This window comes from Crinia signifera, chromosome 3 (assembly GCF_055691185.1).
Source record: "Crinia signifera chromosome 3, ASM5569118v1, whole genome shotgun sequence".
NCBI lineage: Eukaryota > Metazoa > Chordata > Amphibia > Anura > Myobatrachidae > Crinia > Crinia signifera.
This window is the reverse complement of record NC_139219.1, coordinates 203,569,292-203,595,673: the sequence shown is the minus strand read 5'-3', so window position 1 is coordinate 203,595,673 and position 26,382 is coordinate 203,569,292. Positions and strand designations below refer to the sequence as shown.

Genomic DNA, 26,382 nt, shown 5'->3' with positions numbered 1-26,382 from the left:
GCCGGGATTTTAACTGCATCCCGAATACCTATGTCACATAGAAACATAGAAACCTAGAATTTGACGGCAGATAAGAACCACTTGGCCCATCTAGTCTGCCCCTTTTTTTTAAACATGTTACCTCAAACCATATTTGATCCTTATTTTTTTGTAAGGATATCAATATGCTTATCCCAAGCATGTTTAAATTGTACTACTGTATTTGCCTCTACCACCTCTGATGGGAGGCTATTCCACTTATCTACTACTCTTTCTGTGAAGTAATTCTTCCTCACATTTCCCCTGAATCTTCCTCCTTCTAGTTTCAGTGCATGTCCTCGTGTTCTGCTGCTCCTCTTCGTGTGAAGAATGTCTCCCACCTGTACCTTGTTAAAACCCTTGATATATTTGAAAGTTTCTATCATGTCCCCCCCCTTTCCCTTCTCTGCTCTAAAGTATACATATTTAGATCTTTTAGTCTTTCCTGGTACGTTTTGTGATGTAAACCATGCACCATTTTAGTTGCCCTTCTATGTACAGTCTCTAATGTATTTATATCCTTCTGGAGATATGGCCTCCAGAACTGAACACAATACTCTAGGTGAGGTCGTACCAATGACCTATCAGTGGCATTATTACTTCTTTCTTTCTACTGCTGATACCTCTCCCTATGCAACCAAGCATCTGACTTGCCTTCTTCATTGCTTTGTTACATTGCCTACCTGCTTTTAAGTCCCCTGAAATAGTGACACCTAGATACCTCTCTTCCTCAGTAGTTTCCATTATAGTGCCATTTATACTATATTTAGTGTTTGGATTTCTGAGACCCAAGTGCATGATTTTGCATTTTTTGGCATTAAACTGTAGTTGCCATGCTCTTGACCATTCCTCTAATCTACCTAGATCCTCAATCATTTGTTTTACAGCTCCTGGTGTGTCTACCCTGTTGCATACCTTTGTGTTATCTGCCAAAAGGCACATTTTATCCTTATATACCCTTTACATACTTATATTTCAGAAAGCAAGGGCACCTCTATATTTGTATTGAGGTATTTGGATGCTGCATGCAAATACATACAGTTAGAGAGTATATACACACAAAAATATTGTGCTACAATGTGTAATATATTATATAATGGTAATACTCAGATGTATTTCCATGTTTATTTCATTTTTATCAGGTTGAAAGTTAAATACTGAGTAAATAATGTTAAATGCTGTGTACTTGCAAACAAGCGCTTCCTTAAGAAAAAAAATACTGGCAATAAACTTCACAATGTAAGAAATGTGCATATTGCCTTTGGACAAATTGCAGTAAATTATGAGACACAGATCACTGCAAAAAAGTGAGTAAATGAAAAAGAGGCCGATGGCAATAAAGTAATACAGAGCAGGATGTTCTTTGCAATGCTGAAGGAATGTTTTGCAGTACAGGAAGTCCATTAGCCTAAGATGTGAATCATAATTTGTGTCGTTTATCGTAGTGGTTGAAAGTTACTGACTTCTAAAAGCTTTTTTTTATCCAATGTTGTTTTGAACAGTTCCAAGATAAAATGTGACTAAAAAAGAATACATGCAAATCTATGAAACTGCACATTTTCTGAACAAATTCTGCATTTTCACCTTTAGGGATAATTCCATTTAGCCGTGATAACTGTTGGGGCTTAGTTCAGAACCACTGGGCACCTGGGACTAATAAGGCACTAAGAAAATTTTTTTTTTTACATTAGTTTTATTTGGCCAATAATGATATATAATTTGTGGGTAACAAAAATGCAAAATGCAGGAAATTTGAACTATTGGCTAGGATGTGTACGTATGTAATTGGTTGTTGGACTTCTTGATGGACCACCCGCAGTTCGTTATTATAAGTTACTAGTTTCTAGCTCTTCTAACAGTGAATACAAGAGCTCCCCAAAGGTCTGTATTAAGTCCAATTTTATATTCCTTCAATACAATTGATTGTGTATCAAGTACAGAAATCCAATTTTATTGTAAAATTAGCCGATGACACTGTTATAGTGGGCTTGATTAGCGATGGAGATAATTGGCTAAGGCAATCCCCTGTTCAACTAATGTGGTGAATTGTTTGTTTTAGCAGTGTTTTTTTCGTTGATTTTATACCAGTCACTGCAACCATCATATTTAGAGCTCATACAGTACCTGCCTCGTGCTGGTCATACTCATGCATTCATGACACATGACCTTCGGTTTCCCATATGCACAGCTTGCACAGAGCTTTAGATAGAGGCACATGACATTCTGTAAAAGTGTATATTTACCAGATTCGTCCTGGTTTTATTTTGTTGATAGAAGCTCATTGTAAAATTGTTTCTATGCAAATTACTCCAGAACTCTTGAAGTTGGTGCCTGTTGTGCTCATGCAAGGCACCATGAGATTTCACTACATAGCCATTGGGCCTGTTGAAAGCCCTGCACATTGCTGAATGATATGTTACTATGTGGTCTTGAGATGCAACCTTGAGTTCTGCAAAGTATCTGCATGTTGTTTTTAAGTTGTGGTCTAACTTTGAACTTTGGAGGGGGTAATGGTGGTGCTGGATAGGCATTGTTGAGTATCAGATGGAAGTCCATCTCTCAGAGTATTTCTCAAATTGAGGAGAACCATAAACATATCAGAACTTCTTGTTAACATTTATGTAATCTAATTGGACTGTGAATAATGAGGAACTCAGTCACGAACTGCATGGCATTATCAGTATCTAGAAGGGTATGCCATATGCAGAAAAGTGTATTTTCATTTTGTAGATGACTGTGGCACTTGTCAGTTTGGGAAGACTATTATTCATACCAACCACAATATGAGTCTACTAGTATGTTTTAGATATATTGTATCTTGGCAGGGTATGGCTTTACACCCTCTGAAGTTAGGAACATTCAAGACTTTAGTTACTCAAAAAATGACATGCACAGGGCATCTAAAGTGTGCAGGCACTAGCTGCTCAGGAAGTGCTGGGCCCACTCTAAAATGACAAAATTGAGGAATGAGAAGAGAGGCCATGCAAACCCACAATAGGTTATCTAGTGAGGTGGATGGTGCTACACTAGTGTTTTTATAGAGATAGTTAAATAATTGGTACTTGTGGATTATCACGGCTCCCACGATGGCCATCGTATGTGAAAAAATCGCATCGCATCGCATGCGATTTGATCGCATGCGATTTTTCACTGAAAAGCATCCAAATGCATTGGAATTAGTATGAAACATGTTCAATGGCCCCCAAATGGCATTTTTGAGGCTGTACCACCCCCACTATCAACGCAAACCCAAAGCGTGGTGAGCGCAGCGAGCCCGCGAGGGGCGGCGGTACACGTCCTACGACCTTTTCATACCCCCACTATCCACGTCGGTGTGGAGTTGAGAATAGAAAGTGTGGCGAGCGCAGCGGATACCTTCACAGGTATCCGCGTCCCCTCACGGGCTTCACGGGTGTCCACGTGCGCTCGCCACGCTTCGGGCTTGGTGGCTCGCTGCGCTCGCCACACTTTCTATTCTCAACTCCACGCCGACGTGGATAGTGGGGGTATGAAAAGGTCGTAGGACGCGTACCGCCACGCTTCGGGTTCGCGTTGATAATGGGGGTGGTACAGCCTCAAAAATGCCATTTGGGGGCCATTGAACATGTTTCATACTAATTCCAATGCATTTGGATGCTTTTCAGTGAAAAACCGCATGCGATCACATGCGATCAAATCGCATGCGATGCGATTTTGACAAAAACTGCAAAAATCTGTAAAAATCACATCGCATCGCATGCCATCGCATGCCACTATATATGGCATGCGATGGCATGCGATGAGAGCCGTGATAATCCACAAGTACCGAAAAATTATGCAGTGGGATTTTCGTATTGTATTTACAGTATTTACAGAATATTTTCATACCTTACTTACATATGAATGTAAGGAGGGTACCATTATCTTGGTTTCTTTGTATTACAGATGCTTACTGTTATCAGTCTTGCGTACCTTACTCACATGTGCATAAAATAAAACATTTTTTTCGAGGTATCTTTTAAACAGCATAAATTATAATATGCTGATTTAAATCGTCATTGTCTGTTCCACTAGTCATAAATACCCAGATTTGTAGAATTTAATCACTTGCACCTTCCAACTGGGCAACTGAGCAATTGGCTAGTTTGCCACTTGCTTGACTGAGAGAAAATTTGCAAGCATGTATAAGTATAAAACTTCAGCTATTTTATGTATTACTTCAGTGGCATCATCTTGTGGCCCTTATTCCGGTTGACACGCAAAGCTGCGAAATTCGCAGCGTCGCGTGTCATCTATGCGCCGCATGCACAAACGCCCACCCCCGCTCGCACGCTGAATATGACTGCATCGCTCCCCTATGCGAACGCGTAGGGGAGCGATGCAATCAGAATAACCCCCTTTGTTTATTAATGACAAATAGTGGCTTTATTGATCAATAAATTTAATATAGAAGTAAGACCTCGAATTACAAGGTTAAAGAAAAATAGCTTTGGTTTTTTATGAATTTTTGATGAATTGAACTGCACATTAAAGTAAAACCAAATGAAATATGACATGAAATATTGCTGCAGCTGAAACGATGTAAGGCAAACTATTACAAGCAAACAAAGGGGGAAATGTAATAGGATGAGAGATTCAGAGGACAGTATTCAATGCTCCTGGCAAACTGTGACAGCGAGCAGGGCTGCCGGCTCACTGTCACAGCTCGCCTGGTCAGTATTCAACTGGCCCCCATGCATAAGGGGCCACTAAAACAGCGAGACTTGCAGCTAAATGCAGCACGCTCCCTGCAATAGCCGCGAGCCTCAATGTTTGGGGGAATCTTCGCCGTCCTCCAACAGCGAACATTCCCCTGGAACGTTGAATAGGATGAGCCGCCGGCATGGGGGTTAAACAGTAAGGATTGCTTGTTTTTGGCGATACCCGCTGTTTAACCCCCTCACTGGCCGCATTGAATACACCCCAGAAAGTGACAGATTTGGTAACAAATCAGTTTTTTTTTTTAAGCGGCAATCATTTACACTGCAAACCCAGCTTGATTTTGCAGGGTAAATGATTGCTGCTTTAAAAAAACTGGAGATTTCTTACCAAATCTCTCACTTTCTGAATCTCTCATCCTATTACATTTCACCCAAAGCTTTTATTTGTGTAGTAACCTCTACTGCATTCCATGTTGCATAAGAATGCCTGTACATTTCTTCAAGTTATGAGAAAAAAAGAAGATAGATAACCTAGATATATTAAATTAGAGATGCTAGGGAATATGTTTTTACACCTTAATCGCTTCTTCAGCACTTCTGTTTGCCAATTGCAGGATATCATGCATGCCAAATTAACTGACAGCAAAGAAACACTTTCACAGATTTTATCTAATAGAGAAGATCAATAGCTTTGCTGTCATGCTTTCACTGGCTAAGATTGATTAGAATTTGGTGACATACAGTCTAGGCAAAATAAAACTAATGAATCATTCTTCTTTAATTGAATATAGGTTAAAACTTTTCCCCTACTTTGTTCAAGACCATTTGACATTTTATGTTGGTTGTGCATCAGTTAAATATTATTCTTTTTTATTATATTTCCCTATTGTAATAATTGTAGGATTATTATTAGTAATACTATTTATTATTATTATTTTTAATAATAATATTAATTGTATTACTATTATTAGTTTTCATTCGTTTTTATATGGTGCTAACAGGTATTGTTTATTAGTCCCTACCCAACAGTTTCAATTGAGTCTAAAACCAATGACAAAGCAGATACGTATACTATACTCACAAGACTCAAGAAGCATCACTCATGTTGTACTTTAGTACATAATAAGTGAGAGTAAGCACTGCATAGTCTTCTCCATCCCCTTTTCTTATATTTTTTTATTGTCATTTATTTTTTTGGACTCAATACATTATCTTACTAGTGCAAACTTAGTTACAGTTTGTGGTGTTGGCGGCATGGTGCTGTGAATCATTCCAGCATGTCACCCCTCCCACTGTACAATGTTGCAACTGAAAGATTGTTCTATTCTCTTGGGAATCAGGGAGAGCTTCCTGAATATCAGTAGTCTCACAGACATTAGGCCTTTTTCTTATAGATAATATCAAGGGTGGATTGGGAAATAAAAGTGACCCTGGAAAAAAATCTAGAAGTGGCCTCACATGGGTGGCAACAAATCAAATGTAGGTGGTCAAAAAGCATCACAGACATTGTTATAACCTGTCCCTTTAAAATCTGACACAATGGATATAGATGGGTGCTTGGCTTAGATGAGTATTTGCAGCAGGTATTCTACTCTGTGAACCAGCAGAGTGTTGTTTGTGTGGGAGACAGGAGGTGGATTGGGCCACAACTGACAGGCAGCCTCACTGGTTCATTTGCCTACCAGGAATATTCCCTGTAAGGCCTATGTAGACATAAATACTTCCTTGGTAAGGTGGTAAGTTGACCTTACCACTTTAGACAAGTATCACCTCTTCCCCCTCAATGTTCTGTAATGGATCCACCAGAGAAGAAAGTAAGGAGCTGGTTCTAAAATATTAAGCTCATGTGATTGAGAATCATGGGTCAGAATAGTGATCATATCCATTCTTCTTTCCTCACTGTGCAGGATTTTTCACTTCACACATGTGATAATGGGAGTTGTAGTCTGCTGGAAGCACTGCTCTTTGAACCATGGCAATCTTAGGAACTACATATTTAGAGATAAAACAATTTAAGAATAAAAAGTTTTCACAAGTTTTCAAAAAATAGCCTTATAGTGCAACCAAAAGTATGTTTAGGTAAAAAAAAAAAAGGTACTGTATACTGTATACCAGGGGTAGCCAACGAGAGCTACCAACAGTTAACGTTTTCCAGGTCTCCTCACAGAATCACAAGTGAAGTAATTACTGTATCTCCTGTAATTACCTGTAGATCTTCTAAAATATGTCAGTCAGTAATGAGTGCACCTGTGTACCTGTTGAATGAGATGGAAAATATGAACTGTTGGTAGCTCTCAATGACTGGAGTTGGCTACCCCTGCTGCATACAGTATCACAAATAACCCTTATAACGGTCTTCGTCCTCCATTACATGTACACAGTTACAGCCTCCTGCTGTGATTTTCTGTCTACTTTCATTCTATGGGCTAGATATCGGAATGGTCATTATGGGGGATAATGGTATCAGCGCCGTTATTAGCAATTTTACAACTTCTCCCCCATATATGAAGGAGGAGAAGTCTACAAGATAGCATGCCAATATGCGAGGGGGGGGGATGTATGAGTGGAGAGTAGTGCTGACCGTTCCGACACCTGCAGCTATCAATTGTTGCCCATGCACCACAGTACTGCCGACCAGAGGAGAGACACAGCATATTATCACTAGGCTAATGCACTGTGGGGGGCCTGTCAATTTTTACTCCCCCACTTAGGGATCTGAGATGGTAATATGTCTCGGCACTTCATGTATTGTGCAGTTATAATACATTTAGGGGGTCACTGTGGTTGGCTCGCTAAGCAGCATCAGTTTGCTGCTTAGCGAGTTTTACTACACCACCCGGCAGGTGTTCGATGCGAACGCCCCCTGCTAACCTCCATCCTGTCCCCCCCCCTCCCCTTTGCAAGCTCCATGGAGCCTATGCAAGTCTACGAAGGTGGCCGCACAGAAGCTGTGCACATGTGCATAAGCGAATTTCCGCATGTGGAGTGCTTCAACGTTGGTCCCCTGCGAGCACGCTGGGACTGATCAGATTAGAATCAGGCCCTTACCCCTATTTTACCTAAGCAAATCAGCATTTTTATTTGGCTACTTTTAAGATAGTCATTGAATATACTTAAAATAAGATAAAATTAAGTGAACAATAACCTGCAACATTTTTTAGCACTGAATAATACATTAATACATAATACATTAATACATTAATATACTGTACTGCATTTCAACAGTGCCAAAATACAATTACAGATAAAAGTCTGTTAAAACAACCATATCCGATTTCGTGTCCACATATTTAAGTTTAAGTTTAAGTTTAAATTTGAGGCTTCTTATTTCTTTAAACTGCTTTACCATGTATTTGACCTTTATGAGGCCATCAATTTCCTGGCCTCTTTCTCATTCATTTAGCATTCTTCTTTTCAGATTATGGCTAAAGCCTGTCTGCAAATATATAGAAATGCTCTACTAAATGACCCTAGGTTATTTGAATAAAGCTATAGTCATTTTTACCTGCTCATTTTGACTTGAAAAGTAATTTTAATGTTCTTCTACTGCTTAAAATGTACATAAAGGTTGAACCATTTGCTAACTACATACTGTACAACTCTATGATCACACTGAGACAAACACTGCCATCACGCTTTTTGGGCCATCAAAGAGAACCAATTTATCATGAAACTACACTACCTTAGCCGAATGAAATATTTGAATTGTAAATTAATAATCTTCAATCAATTAAGACCTCATTATAAGGGAGAAATATGATACTTTGTCATTGTTTCCTGTTCAACATGTACAATGAACAGTACTGTATGTAATTAATCACATTTAAATGTCTAAATCCAAAGATATGTAACTTAAGTGATTAAACCGTGAAATTGTGTGAGAACCCTTTAAAGATATTTTTTTTAAAAAGAAGAAAAAGAAGTGTTTAGTCTACTCACCATTATTTGCATATTAACTTGGCATATCTTACCATCAATTGCTGATGAGTTGTTTTAAAATATATATCTTCATTAACATTCTTGATACTTAACAGATTAAGGGGCAATGTGGAAATACAATATCACAATGTACTGTAAATTGGGAAATATATTACTTACACCCCTTTTACAACCAAATTCAGGATCTGACCCGGCATTTGGAACCGTTTACACTGCGGTGCCTACCCGCAGTGTAAACGGAGGCGGCGCTTGGAGATGACATCATCTCCGAGCGCCAAGACCACTGGGACCACCGATTGCCATGCTGGGGGCAAGCCCAGCACCAAGGTAAGCTGCTGGGATGCCCGCAGCCCCCGTGCACACCCCCATCCCCCATCTGCAAGGTGTATGGATGCCTGAGTGCGGCACAACCATACACCTCGCAGACGGGGGATGGGGGGTGCACGGGGGCTGGGGGCATACCAGCAGCTTACCTTGATGCTGGGCTTGCCCCCAGCATGGCAATCGGTGGTCCCAGTGGTCTTGGCGCTTGGAGATGATGTCCTTCGTAGAGGGCAGTGTAAGTGGGTATGCCGGGTCATCCGACCTGACTACCGTTTACAGCAATGGGGGGAGCCCAACCTCCGGACTGCAGCATCCTGCGGTCAACATGAAGGTTGGGCGGGGGGCGTACTCATCCATACACCTACTCTCTGGCTCCGCTGCTGTCTGCTGTAATCTATGTTCTACCCTGGTCAGGTCCTGGGTAGAAGTCCCATGTAAAGGGACACGGGTTAACCCCTTGTTACACCGCCGCTGACCCAGGTCCACAAGGGAAAAATCCGGGTTTTTGAGGAGGTGTTAAAGGGGTATAAATTACTTTGGCAGTTACAGATATTAATAGTATCATTTAACAAGTATGAACATGGTGTCTCTGTACACAAATGTGAGCTATAACTAATACGTACACTTACGCAGTAGGTTTGCTTAATGGCGAACCTTCCTACATTTAAGGAAGTTGAATAGGATAGAGAAGGGTTCAGGGCTGGATTAGGTGCTACATGGACCAATCTGCAATAAGCAGATAAACTGTGACCAAGATTTTTTTTGTGTGTGTGTGTGTTCGCCCTCTTCGCTTTCAGCACCAATGTTCTCTAACTATATAAAAGAAGAAAATTAGCATTAGTTTGTAAAGAAATTAGAAATAAAGGGCCCGATTCAGACCTGTTTTCTAGGCTGCATATGTTCACAGCCTAGCAAACAGGTAAACCGATCAAATCCCGTCTCGTACATGCAAGGGGATGTGTATCCTAACACAGGTGAAAAATCACTTGATGGTCTCACACCATCAAATGATTTTTTTTACCCGTTTGCTAATAAAAGTTAGTCTAGACGGACTGCCGCAGATCGCCAAATTCATCGCAGATCGCTGAATTTGGGGCAGGCGCTGACATCATGTGGCATCTGCAGGAGTATGCCCAATGCTAGGGTTTCCCTGTTTCCTCCCCCTGACCGTCCCTCCTGGAGCAAACGGCCCAAGGAGTGTGAAACTCGTCGAAGCCGTTTGCACCCAGAAAGGATGTGCAAATATGCGTATGCACATGTGCAAACCCCAACCATCAGGGACGGGGAAGAATCCAGCCCATTATGAACAGGTCTGAATCGGCCCCACAACTCTGTATGAAGTCACATCTGTGGAATCTAAACTGTTTCTCACCATACGTTAATTGGGTGTTTCTGGGTGCTCTGCAGATGCATGAAGCTATGCCTAGCTGTTAGAGACCGCGCGAGCAGCTCCGGCGCTTGCCCGGCGGACTCTAAGCAGCGTGTCCCGGCTGTTGCTAGGCAGCCAGGACACCGCCGCGTCATCACTCCCGGACATCCGGCGGGCGATACCAAGCGCTCGGGATGTGATGTACAGCCGCTTCCTCCCTTGCCGCAGCGGTTGCCTAGGTGATGGAGGACGCCAGGCGGCCGCAGGGAGGAGGAGGCACAGCGCTCAGCTGCACAGACGGGCAATTAGCAGCAGCAGCTCATTGGACGGCTGCCTTATTTAAACTTCCTGGGCGGGCAGATCAGACGCCGGTGATAGTTCTGACCTTGTGTCCAGAGTGTGCCCGGTTCCTGGTTCCTGGTTGCTCCTGTGCCTGTCCAGCCTTTCGGTTTGCGGTCCCTGGCTTTCCCAGCATTCCAGTACTTGTATCCTGGTGTTCTACCCAGTGCTGCTGTGGTGCTCCCACTTGTCTGCTGCATATCATCTCACAGATAAGTTGGGGGTCTCCCCGCCTTTTTCATCCTTGCATATATATTTATATCATTCCATCCTCTGTGTATTGTTACACCTGTCAGGTACTCAGTGTCTTGTTACACCACCTTGATATTATTCCATCTTCTGTGTATTGTTACACCAGTTTGGTATTTTTCCATCTTCTGTGTATTGTTACACCAGTGGGGTATTGTTATATTTTCCCTGTGTATTGTTACACCCGCATAGGTCATTACCTGTGTTTTATTTCTCTTACATCTTCCCTGAGTATTGTTACTCCTGTACGACCTTGTAGAGTCGCCCCCTTGGGGGTCTGGGGGTTCCTCGCCTCACGTGGGTTTCAGTTAGCATTCCCCTTGTTCTCTCCTGGCCTTGGCGGGCGCGTTGTCACTCGTAAGACCTGGTGGCATCGGGGTTGGAGCCTGACTAACGGGCTCCTTCGAACGCGGCTATTAGAGGTGAAGCCTAGCTCTGCACGCGTCTGCCAATCCCAGTCTGAGGCAATGGAGGTAGGGCAGGCGAGGATACCCCCGACCCTAACACTAGCCTAGTTAGAAAAATATTCTCATTTTGAATACTTGGGATTGGCAGACAGCAGATTGACCTCTGGGGCTGACAGTGTCTTCTTTATATAATGTCTACATGATATAATTTAATAGCATATTTTTGAATTCACTTTTCAACCTTCATTAACATACATAAGCTTAAGTATACCTGTTGTATTATAAATGGATTTTCACAAAATCAAACTCATTATTGAATATTTTTTTCTATCAGTACAGTTGTTAGTAAATAGTTCTTGTGGTTATGAACTGTTTGCGTGGAAGTTTATTTTATATATGCATGCCAACAACGTGGAACCTCAAAACATGGGGTGTGCCATAAGGTTAGATCCTCTTGAATTGTAGCATACCCCTTGAGTCTTGACCATACCCCCTTGTCAGTGGAGTAGAGTACCAGGGTTATCTTAGAGCCCCTGTCCATCCCTAATTTATATGGTCCATTTATAAACTCTGACAATTAGCCACTGATACTACATGCACAGGTCCAGTCCAGTGACACTGCTGCATAAGTCCAGTCTAGTGATACTGCTGTATAAGTCCAGTCCAGTGATACTGCTGCATTAGTACAGTTCAGTGATACTGCTGTATAAGTCCAGTTCAGTGATACTGCCATTAAAGTCCATTGGAACTGCTGCATAAGTCCAGTTCAGTGATACTGCTGCATAAGTCCAGTTCAGTGATACTGCTGTGTAAGTCTAGTCCAGTAGTACTGCCGTTAAAGTCCATTGGTTCTGCTGCATAAATCAAATCCAGTGATACTGCTGCATAAGTCCAGTGATACTGCCGTTAAAGTCCATTGGTACTGATGCATAAATCCAGTCCAGTGATACTGCTGAATAAGTCCAGTTCAGTGATACTGCCATTAAAGTCCAGTGATACTGCTGCATAAGTCCAGTTCTGTGATACTGCTGCTTAAGTCAAGTCCAGTGATACTGCTGCATAAGTCCAGTCCAGTGATACTGCTCCATAAGTCCAGTCCAGTGAGCCTGCAACATAAATCCAGTCCAGTGATACTGCTGCATACAGATGGAGAACCTGTCAGCCAGCCTAAAGAATCACCAGATCTCCTGAGTTGGTGCAGGCTGGCGGACAGGAGCTCCATCTGTTGGGGATGGTGGCAGGAAGCTGATTCCCTGCCCATCTCCGCTTCAGGGAGGCGGGCAAGGTGAGTGGGGGCTATGGGGCAGATGGGGGAGCAGCGGGGAGCCAGTGGAGGGTGGTGGCGGGCTCCGACAAAATGGGGTGTGTGAGCATCTCGGGTGTGCGTGCTCCCTTCTGTCGTATGGTGCACAGCAGCGATTTGCAATTCTATCACTAGGAGCAGCTCTATTGGGAGCTGCTCCATCTGTAAGTCCAGTCCAGTGATACTGCTGCATAAGTCCAGTCCAGTGATACTGTCAGATACTGTCAGTTAAAAACTGATCCAGATCCAAAGCACAGCCGGAGATCCAGACCCAAAACACGATAAGTGGCCGGTGCACATATCTATACTGCAGGTGAGTAAAATAAAAATGCCAATGAAATGGATGCTGATTATGTATGCTGTATTATAAACCCACACACATATACAGATTTTTGCTCAAATTCACTTATTATATACATGTATTTCTGTTGCCTTCTGACTCCATCGTCACTTCAAAACCCAATTTTTTTAATTCCTAAATTAGATGTGTCACAAAATTGTAAAAAATATATACAAATATATAAATTTTTGTGTTTTTATGCAGCTTTTTATACAAAAGCATGTTTTACAAACAAGTCATAATATTTCTTATATTATTGATGCAATACAATTCTCTGCACTTTTTCCAGGTTGTTCCGAGTTCCTATGTAGTGGAAAGGAGAGTGAATCTCAAATTGTCATCAATGTCTAGTATTTATTGTAGAAATGGTCAAATCAATGTTTTGCCCCATCAGAAATACATTTTGTATTTTCACTAAAAGCAATGGTTCAATATTGGCAACTTTATATCATAAATAAATGGTTTTAATAACTTATTAGCTATTTGGCTGTTAATAAATCCATTAACTAATATAGGCAATTAATCTAATCATTAGTTTATTCAATACACGTACTGTCCACATAATACAATCAATAAGGATTCTTACCTTTAATGAGTTGTCAGTTGTAAGTTTTAATAAACATGCCCCTGAACATAAAATATACAGTATTATAAACATATATCTTGAAAAAAAAAAAAAACTAATAAACTTGTAGTATATTCCTTGCCATCTATATGACATTTCTGAAATGCATATCTCAAAACAAAATGAGCAAATTGATATAAGAAGCTAGCATTTTCTACAAAATTCTTTAGTAGTTGCTATGGAGATTTCATATAGTTGCAAGAAGATAATGTGAACAATAGTTAAACCTACATCATACCTGTCAAGTTAGTACCAAACAGCGTATTTTTTATTGCAGTTTAAACAAAATTATTACAATATGGATGTTTTATTTCAGAGCTTTTTTAATCTCCTTTATAGTGTTTCATTCATATCCCTTTCACATAGCCGGGGTCGCTTATTATACAGAGTTTAACCCTTCTTATAACCCGGGCCATTTGACAGGTTGGTCTACTCGGAATACAAGGATTGGGGCTGGCAGATGGCATCTCGACCCAGGTTGACCCAGGAACAACCCAGGTTAATTTGGTAATGTGAAAGGGGTACATATGTTCTCACTAAAGTAATTTGTAACATATTTCATCCTTCATTTCAAAACTATACATTTCTGTGTAATGTAAATTTCATAAAGGTATGGAATCACATAATAATGATAATAACAACAATGATTAATTTTAATAACTGACTGCTGATGAAAGCCTCCCGGGGCACAGTGCATCCTCTGAGGAGAGCACAGCACAGCAGACCAGGAGAGCCTTCCATGGCACCGCGCCGCCAATGATAAGAGCACAGAGCCACCAATGAGGAGAGCCTGCTGAGCCTGAGGTTTACTGATGTACACAGTGAGGGAAAGGGCTTAGTGAGGTACACAGTGGGTGAGGGGGGGACGTAGTGGGGGACACAGTGGAGGAGGGAGCTTAGCAACTCTCTCTGCACTTGTTACATCTGCCCCACCTGCAGTGCACATGCAGATGGAACAGGTCCTTTTCTCTCTCTCCCCTTTCTTTCTCCGCTGGTTCTTTCCCTTTGTCCCCTCTATTTCTTTCAACCGTCTCTCTCACCTCCCCTACATTTCTGTATCAACTCTCTTAATCTCTCTCCTCTGCACTCTGCTCCTTATTCTGGTTCACTGGCAAATGCAAATTCCTTATCAAATGGAAAAAAACAGGGGGTCAAATGTGAGGGAGTTAGATTTGGGTGAATTTTCTTGTTTCTGTGCAGGGAAAATAGTGACTGCTTTATTTTTATATTGCAGTATAGATCTCACTTTGAAGTAAAACCCCACCCAAATCTAATTCTCTCTGCACGTTACATCTGTTCCCCCTGCAGTTTTGTCCATTTAAAAAGGAATTTGCCTTTGCAAGTGAACTAGAATAAGAGCCTCTGGGGGAAATTTACTAAGGTAAACTTGTTAAAAAAAACACGTATTTTCATAGTAAAATACGAATTTTTTAGGCATATTCGTATTTTTGGCATTTACTACGCCAAAAGTACAGATATTCGTATTCGTATTTATTGAACAATCGTATTTGTATTTACAAATACGAATGTATACAACCATCGACAGAATACGAATAGGAATCACCATTCAAAAGAATGGTGATTCCTAATTTACTAACCGGCCGTATATTCAATACGGCCGGTAATTAGCGGGATACACCCACTAATTGCCGGCCAAATACGCCTGGAAAATACACTTCATTTTCCAGTCGTATTTGGCTTCAGTGATCCGTGCAGGCTTCACTGTGTAAAAAATAGAAAAATAAATAAATACATTTAAAAAAACAGCGTGGGGTCCACCCCCACGGCGGTAACCAGCACCAGGCTGAAAGAGCCAAGGCTGGTATTAAACAATCAGGAAACTGGGCAAATAGGGGATCCACTGATTTTTTTAAACCAGCCCCAGGCTCCAGGCTGGTCCCCAAAATACGGGGGACAAAATGACTAGGGGTCCCCCGTATTTTAAGAACCAGCCCCAGGCCCAACCAGCTAGCAGGGTAATGCCACAGCCGGTGGGAGACGTTTTATACAAGTTCCCCCAGCCAAAGCATTCATCCCTACCGACCAGTCAGCCTGGACAGGGGTCCTGGGGGAGTGGGGACCCCCCAATAAAAGGGTTCCCCCCCTCCAGGACTTACTTGGCCAGGCTGAAGCCTGGTGCTGTCCTCGATGCCCCTGGGCGGTGGGCATCGAGCTGATAAAATGGTGTAAAAAAAATAGAATTAAAAACTATTGTCTTATGCTGTGGAACTATGAGTCCCAGCAAGCCTCCCCCGCATGCTGGGACTTAGAGAACCACAAGTTCCAGCATGTAGGGCATTATAGGGCCCGCTGGCACTTGTAGTTCCACAGTAAAATAAATAGTTAAATAAACACACTGACACCCATGAAAAATAAAAGTTTAATACATACATTAAGCATACATACTGATACTTACCTTTTTTTGAGCCAGTAGGTAGGTCCCTGGGTCGGGGTCTGGGGCTCCATGATCCAGGGCTCCATGATCCGGGGCTCCATGGTCCAGGGCTCCAGGATCCGAAGAAATCCATATGGGGACCTGTGGAAGAAACTCCTACTCACCAAGGTCCTCCGGCGAAGATCACGTCCCCTTCGTTCTGCCGTAGTCCGGGTCTTCAGAAAATAAAATCACGAATGTCCCGGCCGGTACCCTCACACTAACTAACAGGACAGACGCTGAGGTTTCATATTCAGCACCTCTCCTCCGAATGATTCTATTGGCCGCCTAGTGGCCAATCAGGAGCCGAATTCCTCGGCTCCTGATTGACCGCTAGGCGCCCAATAGAATCATTCGGAGGAGAGTTGCTGAAGATGAAACTTCAGCGTCTCTCCTGTTAGTTAGTGCAAGGGTACCAGCAGGGACATTCACGTTTTTTTTATTGCTGAAGACCTGGACTACGGGGGAACGAACAACGTGATCTTCGCCGGAGGACCTTGGTGAGAAGGATTTTCTTCCACAGGTCCCCAAATGGATCCTGGAGCCCCGGATCCCGGACCCCTGGAGCTCTCGACCCCGGACCCCTGGAGCCCCAGACCCCGAATAATGGAGCCCCGTACCCCGGATCGTGGAGCCCCAGACCTACGGGTAAAGTATCAGTATGTGTGTATAATGTATGTATTCAACTTTTATTTTTCATGGGTGCCAGTGTGTTTATTTAACTATTTATTTTACTGTGGAACTACAAGTGCCAGCGGGCCCTTTAATGCCCCGTATGCTGGGACTTGTGGTTATCCATGTCCCAGCATGTGAGGGAGGCTTGCTGGGACTCATAGTTCGACAGTATAAGACAATAGTTTTTAATTCTATTTTTTTACACCATTTTATCAGCTTGATGCCCACCGCCCAGGGGCATCGAGGACAGCAAGTCCTGGAGGAGGGGAACCCTTTATTGGGGGGGGTCCCCACTCCCCCCAGGACCCCTGGCCAGGCTGACTGGCGGGATGAATGCTTTGGCTGGGGGAACTTGTATAAAAAGTCCCCCCCCAGCTGTGGCATTACCCTGCTGGCTGGTCGGGCCTTGGGCTGGTTCTTAAAATACGGTGGACCCATAGTAATTTTGTCCCCTGTATTTTGGGGACCAGACCCGGCCCTGGAGCCTGGGGCTGGTTTTAAAAAATCAGCGGAGCCCTACTCAACACTGGTTACGGCCGTGGGGAAAGACCCCACGCCATTTTTTTTTTTTTATTATTTATCTTTTCTTTTCTTTTTTACACACTGCAGCCTGCACGGATCAGACTGATCCCTGCAGACTGCCTATACAAATTTGTATTAGCGACCATATATACGGCCGCTAATACAAATTCATATGAATGGATACGCCATCGGGGGTTTAAAAAGCGGTAGTATTTGACTGCTTTGTAAATCACCCTCCGGAACACAAATTTGCATATGGCTAAAATAGCCGTATGCATTTGTATTTATTCGTATTAAGAATACGAATATGAAAAATTGTATTTGTATTCTTAGTAAATTCCCCCCCTCGGTGAGTTGTGTTCCAAGATTTAGCTATGGGGCCTGCAAAGTTCTAGTTATGCCCTGTCTGCATATATTGGCATAACTAAGGGAACTAACTGACAATACAGAGTGGTGCACAACTAATTTGCATCTTGATTTATGACAAGGTTATTTGCATATATGCTAACTGTTCTTATGGTTCTAATGGCTTTATTCTGATTTGGGAATAAAGTAAGAAGGTGCACCTTGGTAAAAAAGCCTTTTGCAGCACAGGTGAGGCAGATTTCAAATATGTGATTTAGATTTCTGTGGGGTTTCTAAACACAAATCTAAATTGCACTGTTACCCAGCATTTGTGGGTTACATGCTTAAGCATCCAGTATTTACACACGCAATAAATAAATGTATTTGCATCCCTTGCATTGGCATGCATTGTCTAGAAACACAGTGACATGCTATTACTTATTCCCAAAGAGTCAGGCCTTAGTCTAGCAAACAGTAGGGGTTCATTTTACTAAAGCTTCTAAAAATAATAGAGGTGATTTTGTCCATAGCAACCAATCATATTCTGCCTATCATTTTCTAGGATGCAATAGAGTTTGAGTGGATCTTTTACAGCAGGTATTGGGTTAGTGCTAATGCGCAAGTAATTAGAATGGTGTATACAGTGGATGCCGGGAACTTTGTATACTGGTTAATTAACCCATTTATTTTTCTTATATTGTTTCTATTCAGCAATATGAGTATAAACCAGTGAAATCTTTTGCATTGAACCATATCAATTGGTTCCAGTTGATAGACCATCAGTGACTAGATAGACAGTCAAGAGGTTTACCCCAAAATGTCTGCATTTTTCATGAGTTTTTTTAACCGCCATGTGGGCATAGATGGAGACTATAATAGCGTGTCAAGCTATTGACATTGAGCCCGAAGCCCCCATTACACTATTTGGGGGACCATGTCGACAAAAAAGTAAATAATCACATCTAGCAGACGTAGGGCCAGATTCTCTAAGCTTCAAAAGTGGTGAAATGGAGAGTGATAAACAGCCAGCCAATCAGCTCCTGTTTGACATTTTTCGAAAACAGTCTGTGACATTGCAGGTAGGAGCTGATTGGCTGGCTGTTTATCACTCCCCATTTTATCACTTTTGAAGCTTAGAGAATCTGGCCCTTTGAGAGAGCCCCACAAATAGAGACTGAACGGGACCTTAATAAAACATGATACTACCTAAATAAAGGTAGTCATTTATATAGTACTGACAGTTTTTAAAACTAAAACCACTTCCACAATTGAATTTCTGGCACAAGCGGGATTGGCACAATCACGCCAATCATTTAATAAATCAGCTATCATTCAGGGGCATAAATATCTCCACTGTTACCCACTCCTCTCCAGGGCCCTTATTCTGATCGGTGCGGCCCGATCAGAATATGCGGCCGCAACCGTGCAGGCGAATCCCCGCCTTCCATACGGATCGCCACCTGCCGTCCGTATGCGGATATGTGGCGATCCGCATGAAATTGGACGGGGATACGCCTCCTCCATGGTGGGAGCAGCCCCTGCATTCGATGGTCGCCGAACATCGAATGCAGGGCCGCACGCTCCACCAGGTCCCGCAACACAAGACCACACGGACACTTGTCCATGTGAAATCATGTATAGAGGCGGGCAGCTGACATCCGGCGATGTCAGATGCCCGCCCCGTACACACGCGTCACGGCCTCATTACCATGCATACGCCCCGCGTTTGCATGGGAACGCCCATGAAACGGGGGGCGTATGCATAGGGTAATGAGGCTAAGTAGCCCCTCACGCCCCTCTACGCCCCCTGTGCGGCGTATAAAGAATCCGTGCGGCGAAATCGCCTGCACATGCGCAGAGTGACCTCTGCACATGCGCAGACGATCAACATCGGCGGTCCGTCCGCATGCGGGAATTTCCGCACCGATCAGAATAAGGGCCCAGGCCTTGATAAAGATAGGTTATCCTATCGAAGCGTGTGGGCAGGAGAGGAGAATTTGTATTCCAATTGACTGGGATTGTGACTTTTACCGGTACCTAAAGTGCGCTATATGGCCATTATCCGCACTTTAAGGTACTGTTATTCAACCTTCCATCCCAGCTACATGTTGTTATTTCACTGTTCATTAAAAATTGTTGAGATTTTACTGAAAGAGGATTCTCTCTTCCATTTTTTATGACCAATTGGCATGAACATCATTTCGGAGGTTATATACCATTAACCAAAGATACCTTTATATGCGTGTTCCAGCTAACTTATGAAGTTCCATCGCCCAGGGCCCTGATTTATTTTCGACAGTAAAATAGAAGGTTCTTACCGGTTTGTTGCTGTGTTGCTTTGCGGTGTAAACGGGTTAATTGGATCGATACCTGGTGTCAGTGGCGTAAGTTCATCCAAGTTGCCCGGAGGCAAGATAAGTATTGGTGCCCCCCCAAATAGCTCAATCAAGAGGGTCTCTCTCTCCAGTAAGGTCATGGGATCTAATACAGGCTGTGATACTTGCAAAAATGATGTTAGAAGGGGGAGTCAGCCACATTAGCAATATCAACTGCTTTCAATTAACTGATTCAAACTTGATGGGGAAGAGAGGTGCCCCCTTGGGAGCAGGAGCCCGGCGGCAGATGACTCCATTGCCTCCCAGAGTTCACCCTCTGCCTGGTGTAGTGATACCTGGTGCACACTATAAATCACTCCCTGTGTGCTAGAGAACTGCCTTCCCTAAATGAGAATAGCCTAATATAAAGAGGCACGGTGTTGCATCACAACAGTGTATATTCAGCATCTCTGCAGATGCTGGACTGCCACCAGAAACTAGTGGCTGCACTGTTGGCTCCTCCACTATGACAGAAACCAGGTGCTGCAGGAAAATATCAAACTGCAGCACATGGATCCTGCCACTGCAAAAAAAAGCCAGCATTTTGATGTCATGCCTTCTTAGAGTGACACCATGTGCAACACCCCCCCCCCCCCCAATACCCACATTGTGATGCCACTGGACCATTTACATATGGAGTATAGTCTTCTAAATCTATGCATTTGAAATCATAATTCAGCACAATCTATCCTTCTTTATGTAGCCTTACCACTCCATCTCCAGTCTGATTCCCTGCTCCGAGTTGTGGTTGGCCAATACTTTAACCATGGCCAACATGATTCTTTGTTTCAAATAAGCAATAAAATACTGTAAAAAGCACATAACCCAGCTTTCTAAAGACATGTTGTTCTGAAACAGTTGAATTGTATGTGGAACTTGCAGTCACTAATGAATAAATGTAGCTTTTCCGGATTACCTGAGTCTCTCTTCCGAGGAAATTAATACAGACAATAAAAAGGCCACAGAAAGTGCAACCTTCGTTATAATGGTAGAATGAATCACCCACAGCCAAAAGCAAGTTGCTTTATTTTTATAGTCTTGCACTCTTGCCAGTATGATTAAAAAAGTGATTGATTAATCCGCCCTGTGGAGTGCAAGTCTTCACTGGATGTTCTGCAGTTTATTCCACACACCAAACAATCACTCAAGGCATTTTCTTATTTCTCATTTTGATTTTAAATATGAGAAAGTATATGAATGATTGATACGAACTGAGATACACAATTGGTTATGCAAGCAGTTTATGACATTAAAGAATATGAGTTCATTAAACATAATAAGAAGTGCATATGGAAATGCAAGTACATTAACGCTATACAGTAGAATGCAGATTTAAAATTGACATATGAAATAGGAACAGGTACAGGTACACTTCTCAATGGCTTGTTAGGTTTAATGGGCTCATAAGACACTAGTGTAGAAAAAGAATTGTTATTGTAGAAAAGAATGACACATATTTTGTCATTGATCTCTTCTAATAGTATAGCTTTGTTTATTCATAATCTTTGTGAAAGTTTGGAAATGATTTAATTTTCTTTGGCATGATGATGATATTAAAATTCTGTTCAGGATGGTGCAGTATTCAGAACCAGAAACATTAAAATAATATGTAATTTGTGCTTTCAATCGAATTATATACATTACAAACAAGCTAAAAAGAGGGATTATTTATATGCTACTAAGTGTGCAGGATTGCCTTTATAAGAATAATGGAAAGCTCATTCTTTTCTTTTAAATGGCAGGTCATTTCTTGCTGGACTCTTAGGGGTCACCTTCCCTCTAAGATCATAACCAGCCCCGGGCTCTTTGAGCTTGGTCTGGCTATAAAAATAAACGAAAAACAAAATGCATTAGAGTCCCCTATAATTAAGGAACCAGCGAGTGGCTATGGGAGCTGGCCTTGATTCAAAAAAATCTGGGAAACAAAATGTGATGTGGACCCCCCGTATTTAAGGAACCTGACTGTTGGGAAAACAAAATAAGTAGGGGTCTCCTGTATTTTTAGAACCAGCACAGGGCTTCACTAGCAGGGGGAGGGGGGTCATTATCTTAAATGCCAGGCTCAAACACAGTCAGACATATTCTGTAACCTTGCATGCACCATACTCTGTTTCACCTTTAAAACAGGCAACTCAGTGCACAAAAGCAACAATAAAACTGAAGAACAAATTGTGTCATAACAAACTGCACATATTCATGAGAAGAACATATGGGTATCCACCAGTGCTGTGTGTGAGTCTGACATTTATGATACTGACATTGCAATCATGCATTCCACCATTTCTAAAACCTCTGCAAATGTAAGCTTGAGAAATTGTAAAAGCAATGATGATGATGGTGGTGGTGTAGACATAAAAAATGAGGATGCTTCTTTGAAAGTTGTATATAAGCAAGATGATAAGGGGGATGAGGATGATGATGATGATGAAGAAGAAGAAGAAGGTGTTGGACAAGAAGAAGTTGATAAAAGTTGATGTTGCTTGTTTCAATGTAATCAGTAGCCACTTGATGCAAGTTAAGAAATATGGTTTCCTAAATGCTGACAAGATTTATTATTGTAGAGACCTTTTTGCCATACAGAATTAGTTATAGATTCAGTCAAACATGCTCAACATGTTTCATCCTTAAAGAATTTAGCTGGACTTCATCAGGTGTTTCCAGCTACACGATTGAAGGACAAACATGATAAGCTCACTCAAACATCCTCAACATGTAAGGTCCATCACGCATGTAACAGGAATTCATTACGAGTGAACCTCTTCCAGATCCTCCAGTGGATTAAGAGAACGTTCACATAAGCTATTCATTCTTTTTTGATTGTATGGGCAAATATTTACTTGTAATCAATAAATCAATAAATGGTGTTTAAAATTGTATTACACTATTGTTACTGCTCTTTTTCGTTCTATTTCCGGAGCAAAATCCTTGTGGGACACTGATGCATGGTGGAGCCTATTTTGGGAATTATATACAAAATCTGCAAAAGGAAAAGGGGTTCCATACCACTTTATAAGGTATACTTTCATTTTTAGGGTGCTTTAACAATGGTTAACTGTGATTTTGTTTATTCATTATTTGGAAAAAATCAGTCAAATTGAGTTTAAACTATTTAGAAATTGTTAGTTTAGTGGTTTAGATGAAAAAAAAATGACCACGAGTATGTCTGTGCTGCTACATAAAACCACCAATTGTAAATGTAACTCTAGCCTATATAAATCAGATATTACTTTTTAAATTTTAGCGATATTGGGGGAAATTTACAAAGAATACGAATACAACAAATTGTATTCGTATTCAGGCTACAAATTAATACGACTGCATACCTCATATGCCAAATCGTGTTCCGGAGGGGGATTTACAAAGAAGTCATATACGACTGCTTTATAACCCTCCGATGTCGTATTCATTCGTATTAGCTGGCCGAATATACGGCCGCTAATACAAATTAGTGGAGGCAGTCTGCACGGATCAGTTAGATCCGTGCAGGCTGCAAGGTGTAAAACAAATTGTAAAATAAATAAATTAAAAAAAGAGTGTGGGGTCCCCCCCACAGCTGTAACCAGCACCAGGCTGAAAGAGCCGGGCCGGTAATTAAAAATCAGGGAACCCGACAAATAGGGGTTCCCCGATTTTTAACAATCAGCCCCAGGCTCCAGATCCGGGGCTGGTTCCCAAAATACGGGGGACAAAATGAGTAGGGGTCCCCCTTATTTTAAGAACCAGCCCCAGGCCAAACCAGCCAGCAGGGTAATGCCACAGCCGGGGGGAGACTTTTTATACAAGTCCCCCCGGCCAAAGCATTAACCCCCTGACCGGTCAGCCTGGCCAGCGGTCCAGGCTCCAGGGTCGGGTCGGGTCGGGTCTGGTCCCCAAAATACAGGGGAGAAAAAAAGACTATTTGCAACGTTGCAGCAATAATCCCTAACAGAGTATAATATAGCAAAGGGATAAGGACACAGAAAATGTATGCTAACAGATTTTGCTGTAAAAGTATTAATACTGTATTTGTTTCATATACTTAAAGTTTTCACTATAGCGTTTTTTGTTTGTTTTACTTGTTTGCTGTCACTTTAAATAAGCTTGATCCTCGAAACTGTTGTATAGATATTAAGTAAGTTAGTTAAGAATAACAGATTACCATAAAGCCTTTCTGCCAATAATTAACAGAGACGTCAGTGCTTTTGTGGAATGTACATATCACGTTTCTTCTTTGAAATGTGCAAGATTCCCACACAGTAACGCACAGTAACAAGGAGGCACATTTTAAATACAGTTTGTTTTACTGGAAAACTATCGGGAAAAAGGTGCACCGAGAATCAACAGGTAAATCTAACTGACATTCAGAATGAAGAATAGAAGCATAGAATTTGACGGCAGATAAGACGGCAGATAAGAACCACTTGGCCCATCTAGTCTGCCCCTTTTTTAAACATGTTACCTCAAACCATATTTGATCCTTATTTCTTTGTAAGGATATCAATATGCCTATCCCACGCATGTTTATATTGCTCTACTGTATTTGCCTCTACCACCTCTGATGTCTTGAACTTGTTTTATATGATATAATATATGAGGGGATGATGTAATGGGATGTGAGAATCAGAAAGTGAGACATTTTGTGAAAGATTTTCCTTTTTTTTGCACAGCAAAATTAACCTTTTTTCAAATAAAATGGAGAACCCACAAAATCTGACGCTTTCTGATTTATTTATTATTTATTAACAGTTTCTTTCAGTATATAGCGCACACATATTCCGCAGCGCTTTTACAGAGAATATTCGAACATTCACATCAGTCCCTGTGCCAGTGGAGCTTACAATCTATGGACCTTATTCTGGTCATTTGCAGCCAGCGTTCATTTGCATGGGGACCTATGTTTCTGCGCATGTGCATCCGTCAGGTGCATGCGGCCATGGCGAACAGACTGCTCACTGGGTGCTGCATTTTATGGGTGTTCCCATGGTAATCGGCTCGTGATGTCGGTGCCAGGAGCAGACAGCTGACATCACCAGATGTCAGCTGCCCGCCCACTTCCTCCCAAGGGTGCACACAAATCTTAGATATGCGTGCACGTTCCACATCATTCGATGGTCGGGCTGTGAATAATAGTTGCTCTAAAAATAGTTAATATACTTTAAATTATTATAAAACATATAAGCATTAAATGGCAAAATTGTATTATATGACATTTTCTTTAAAAATTAAAAACAAGAAAAAATAACAGTTCTATAAGTGCATCAAAGTGCATCAAAATGTGTATTTATTCTACATTTGGGTTTTTAAATACATACAAGTATGTCTACATGTGTAATAGGTCATATTTCAAGCCCTATGCAGAATAAATGGAAGAAGAAATATAAAGACGTCTAGAAATGAACTTTGCTCAATCTGTTTTCTAGGTAATTGTTACAAGCAAAATAAGTTCAAAGTTTACATTACATCAGGCAATATCTGATTCTTATGCTTTATTGAATAACAAGTCATCAGACTGCAGTTTATATTAGATGATTTATCATATACTTATTTTAGTGCTTACAGAAGAAATGACTGGATAACATGCTGCAAATGTATATTTAATATTATAAGACCTTATTCGGATGTGGGCACAAATCATCACGACAACAGACCCACACTGCAAATTGCACATACACTTAAGAAAAAGCAGCTTGTGGATAAATAAATGTCACAGCTTGCATTTATGTGAATCCCATAGAACCATTTGGGAGGTGAAAGAAGTGTTGCACTTTGGTTTCCTCATTGTGATATTGGACCGTATTCTAATCCACATGCTCCCCCCCTGCGCATTCGCACAGGGGAGCAATGGTTTGCGACTGTGCATGTGCATACACATGTATGCCCATGTGCAGCTGCTTGGTGCGAGGGGGCACGGCAAATTGATAATTTGCCATCCTGTGTGCAACTAGCAGTTCGGGTGTGGGGTGGCGGTACCCATGAGAACACTGGACATTCCCATGTAAATGTGCTGCGAGTGCGCGCGGGGGGTGGGTGCGGCAGCTGACATCAGTAGATGTCATCTGCCTATTCGCTTTCCATACAGGGAGAGCACAGATCTAAGACACCAAGGAGGTGTCTTAGATCTGCGAGCGCTGTAGAAATCATTTGATGGTCGGCATATAGATGACACGCAAAGTTGCAAATTTTGCAGCTTTGTGTGTCAACCAGAATCACCCCCAGTGTACACAGCCACAATTTGCTTCACTTTACAGTGGTGGAAACTAGATTTAAAGCAGCAATCATATGAAAATACTTTATGTGATTTTCTTATACATGGTGTAGTAGTAGACTGCTATATATTAATAAGATTGGTAATTATTATTATTATCATCAATTATCATCATGATCTATGACCATTTCTTTTTATCATAAATATTGTCATATGCATAAATATGGTCACTGTTTCCTATGAGTCATACAGTCA

At 41.7% G+C, this 26,382-nt stretch overlaps 1 protein-coding gene across 4 annotated transcripts in view; it reads left to right on the top strand.

The window, feature by feature from the left end:
* Positions 1-26,382, top strand: part of LOC146064137 (isoaspartyl peptidase/L-asparaginase-like) — a 100,722-nt gene that overhangs the window by 11,898 nt on the left and 62,442 nt on the right. For 2 of the 4 annotated variants that reach the window (XR_014471755.1, XM_083177314.1), the window contains exon 1: positions 18,609-22,957. The exons of 1 other annotated variant lie outside the window; for it this stretch is intronic. Coding sequence is in view for 2 of the 3 variants with exons in the window: in XM_083177314.1 (XP_083033440.1) it covers positions 22,886-22,957 (72 nt within the window). In the remaining variant the exon portion in view is untranslated. Of the gene's footprint in view, positions 1-18,608; positions 22,958-26,382 lie in introns of those variants that run through there. One more of the 4 variants, XM_083177315.1, reaches the window with a different exon arrangement.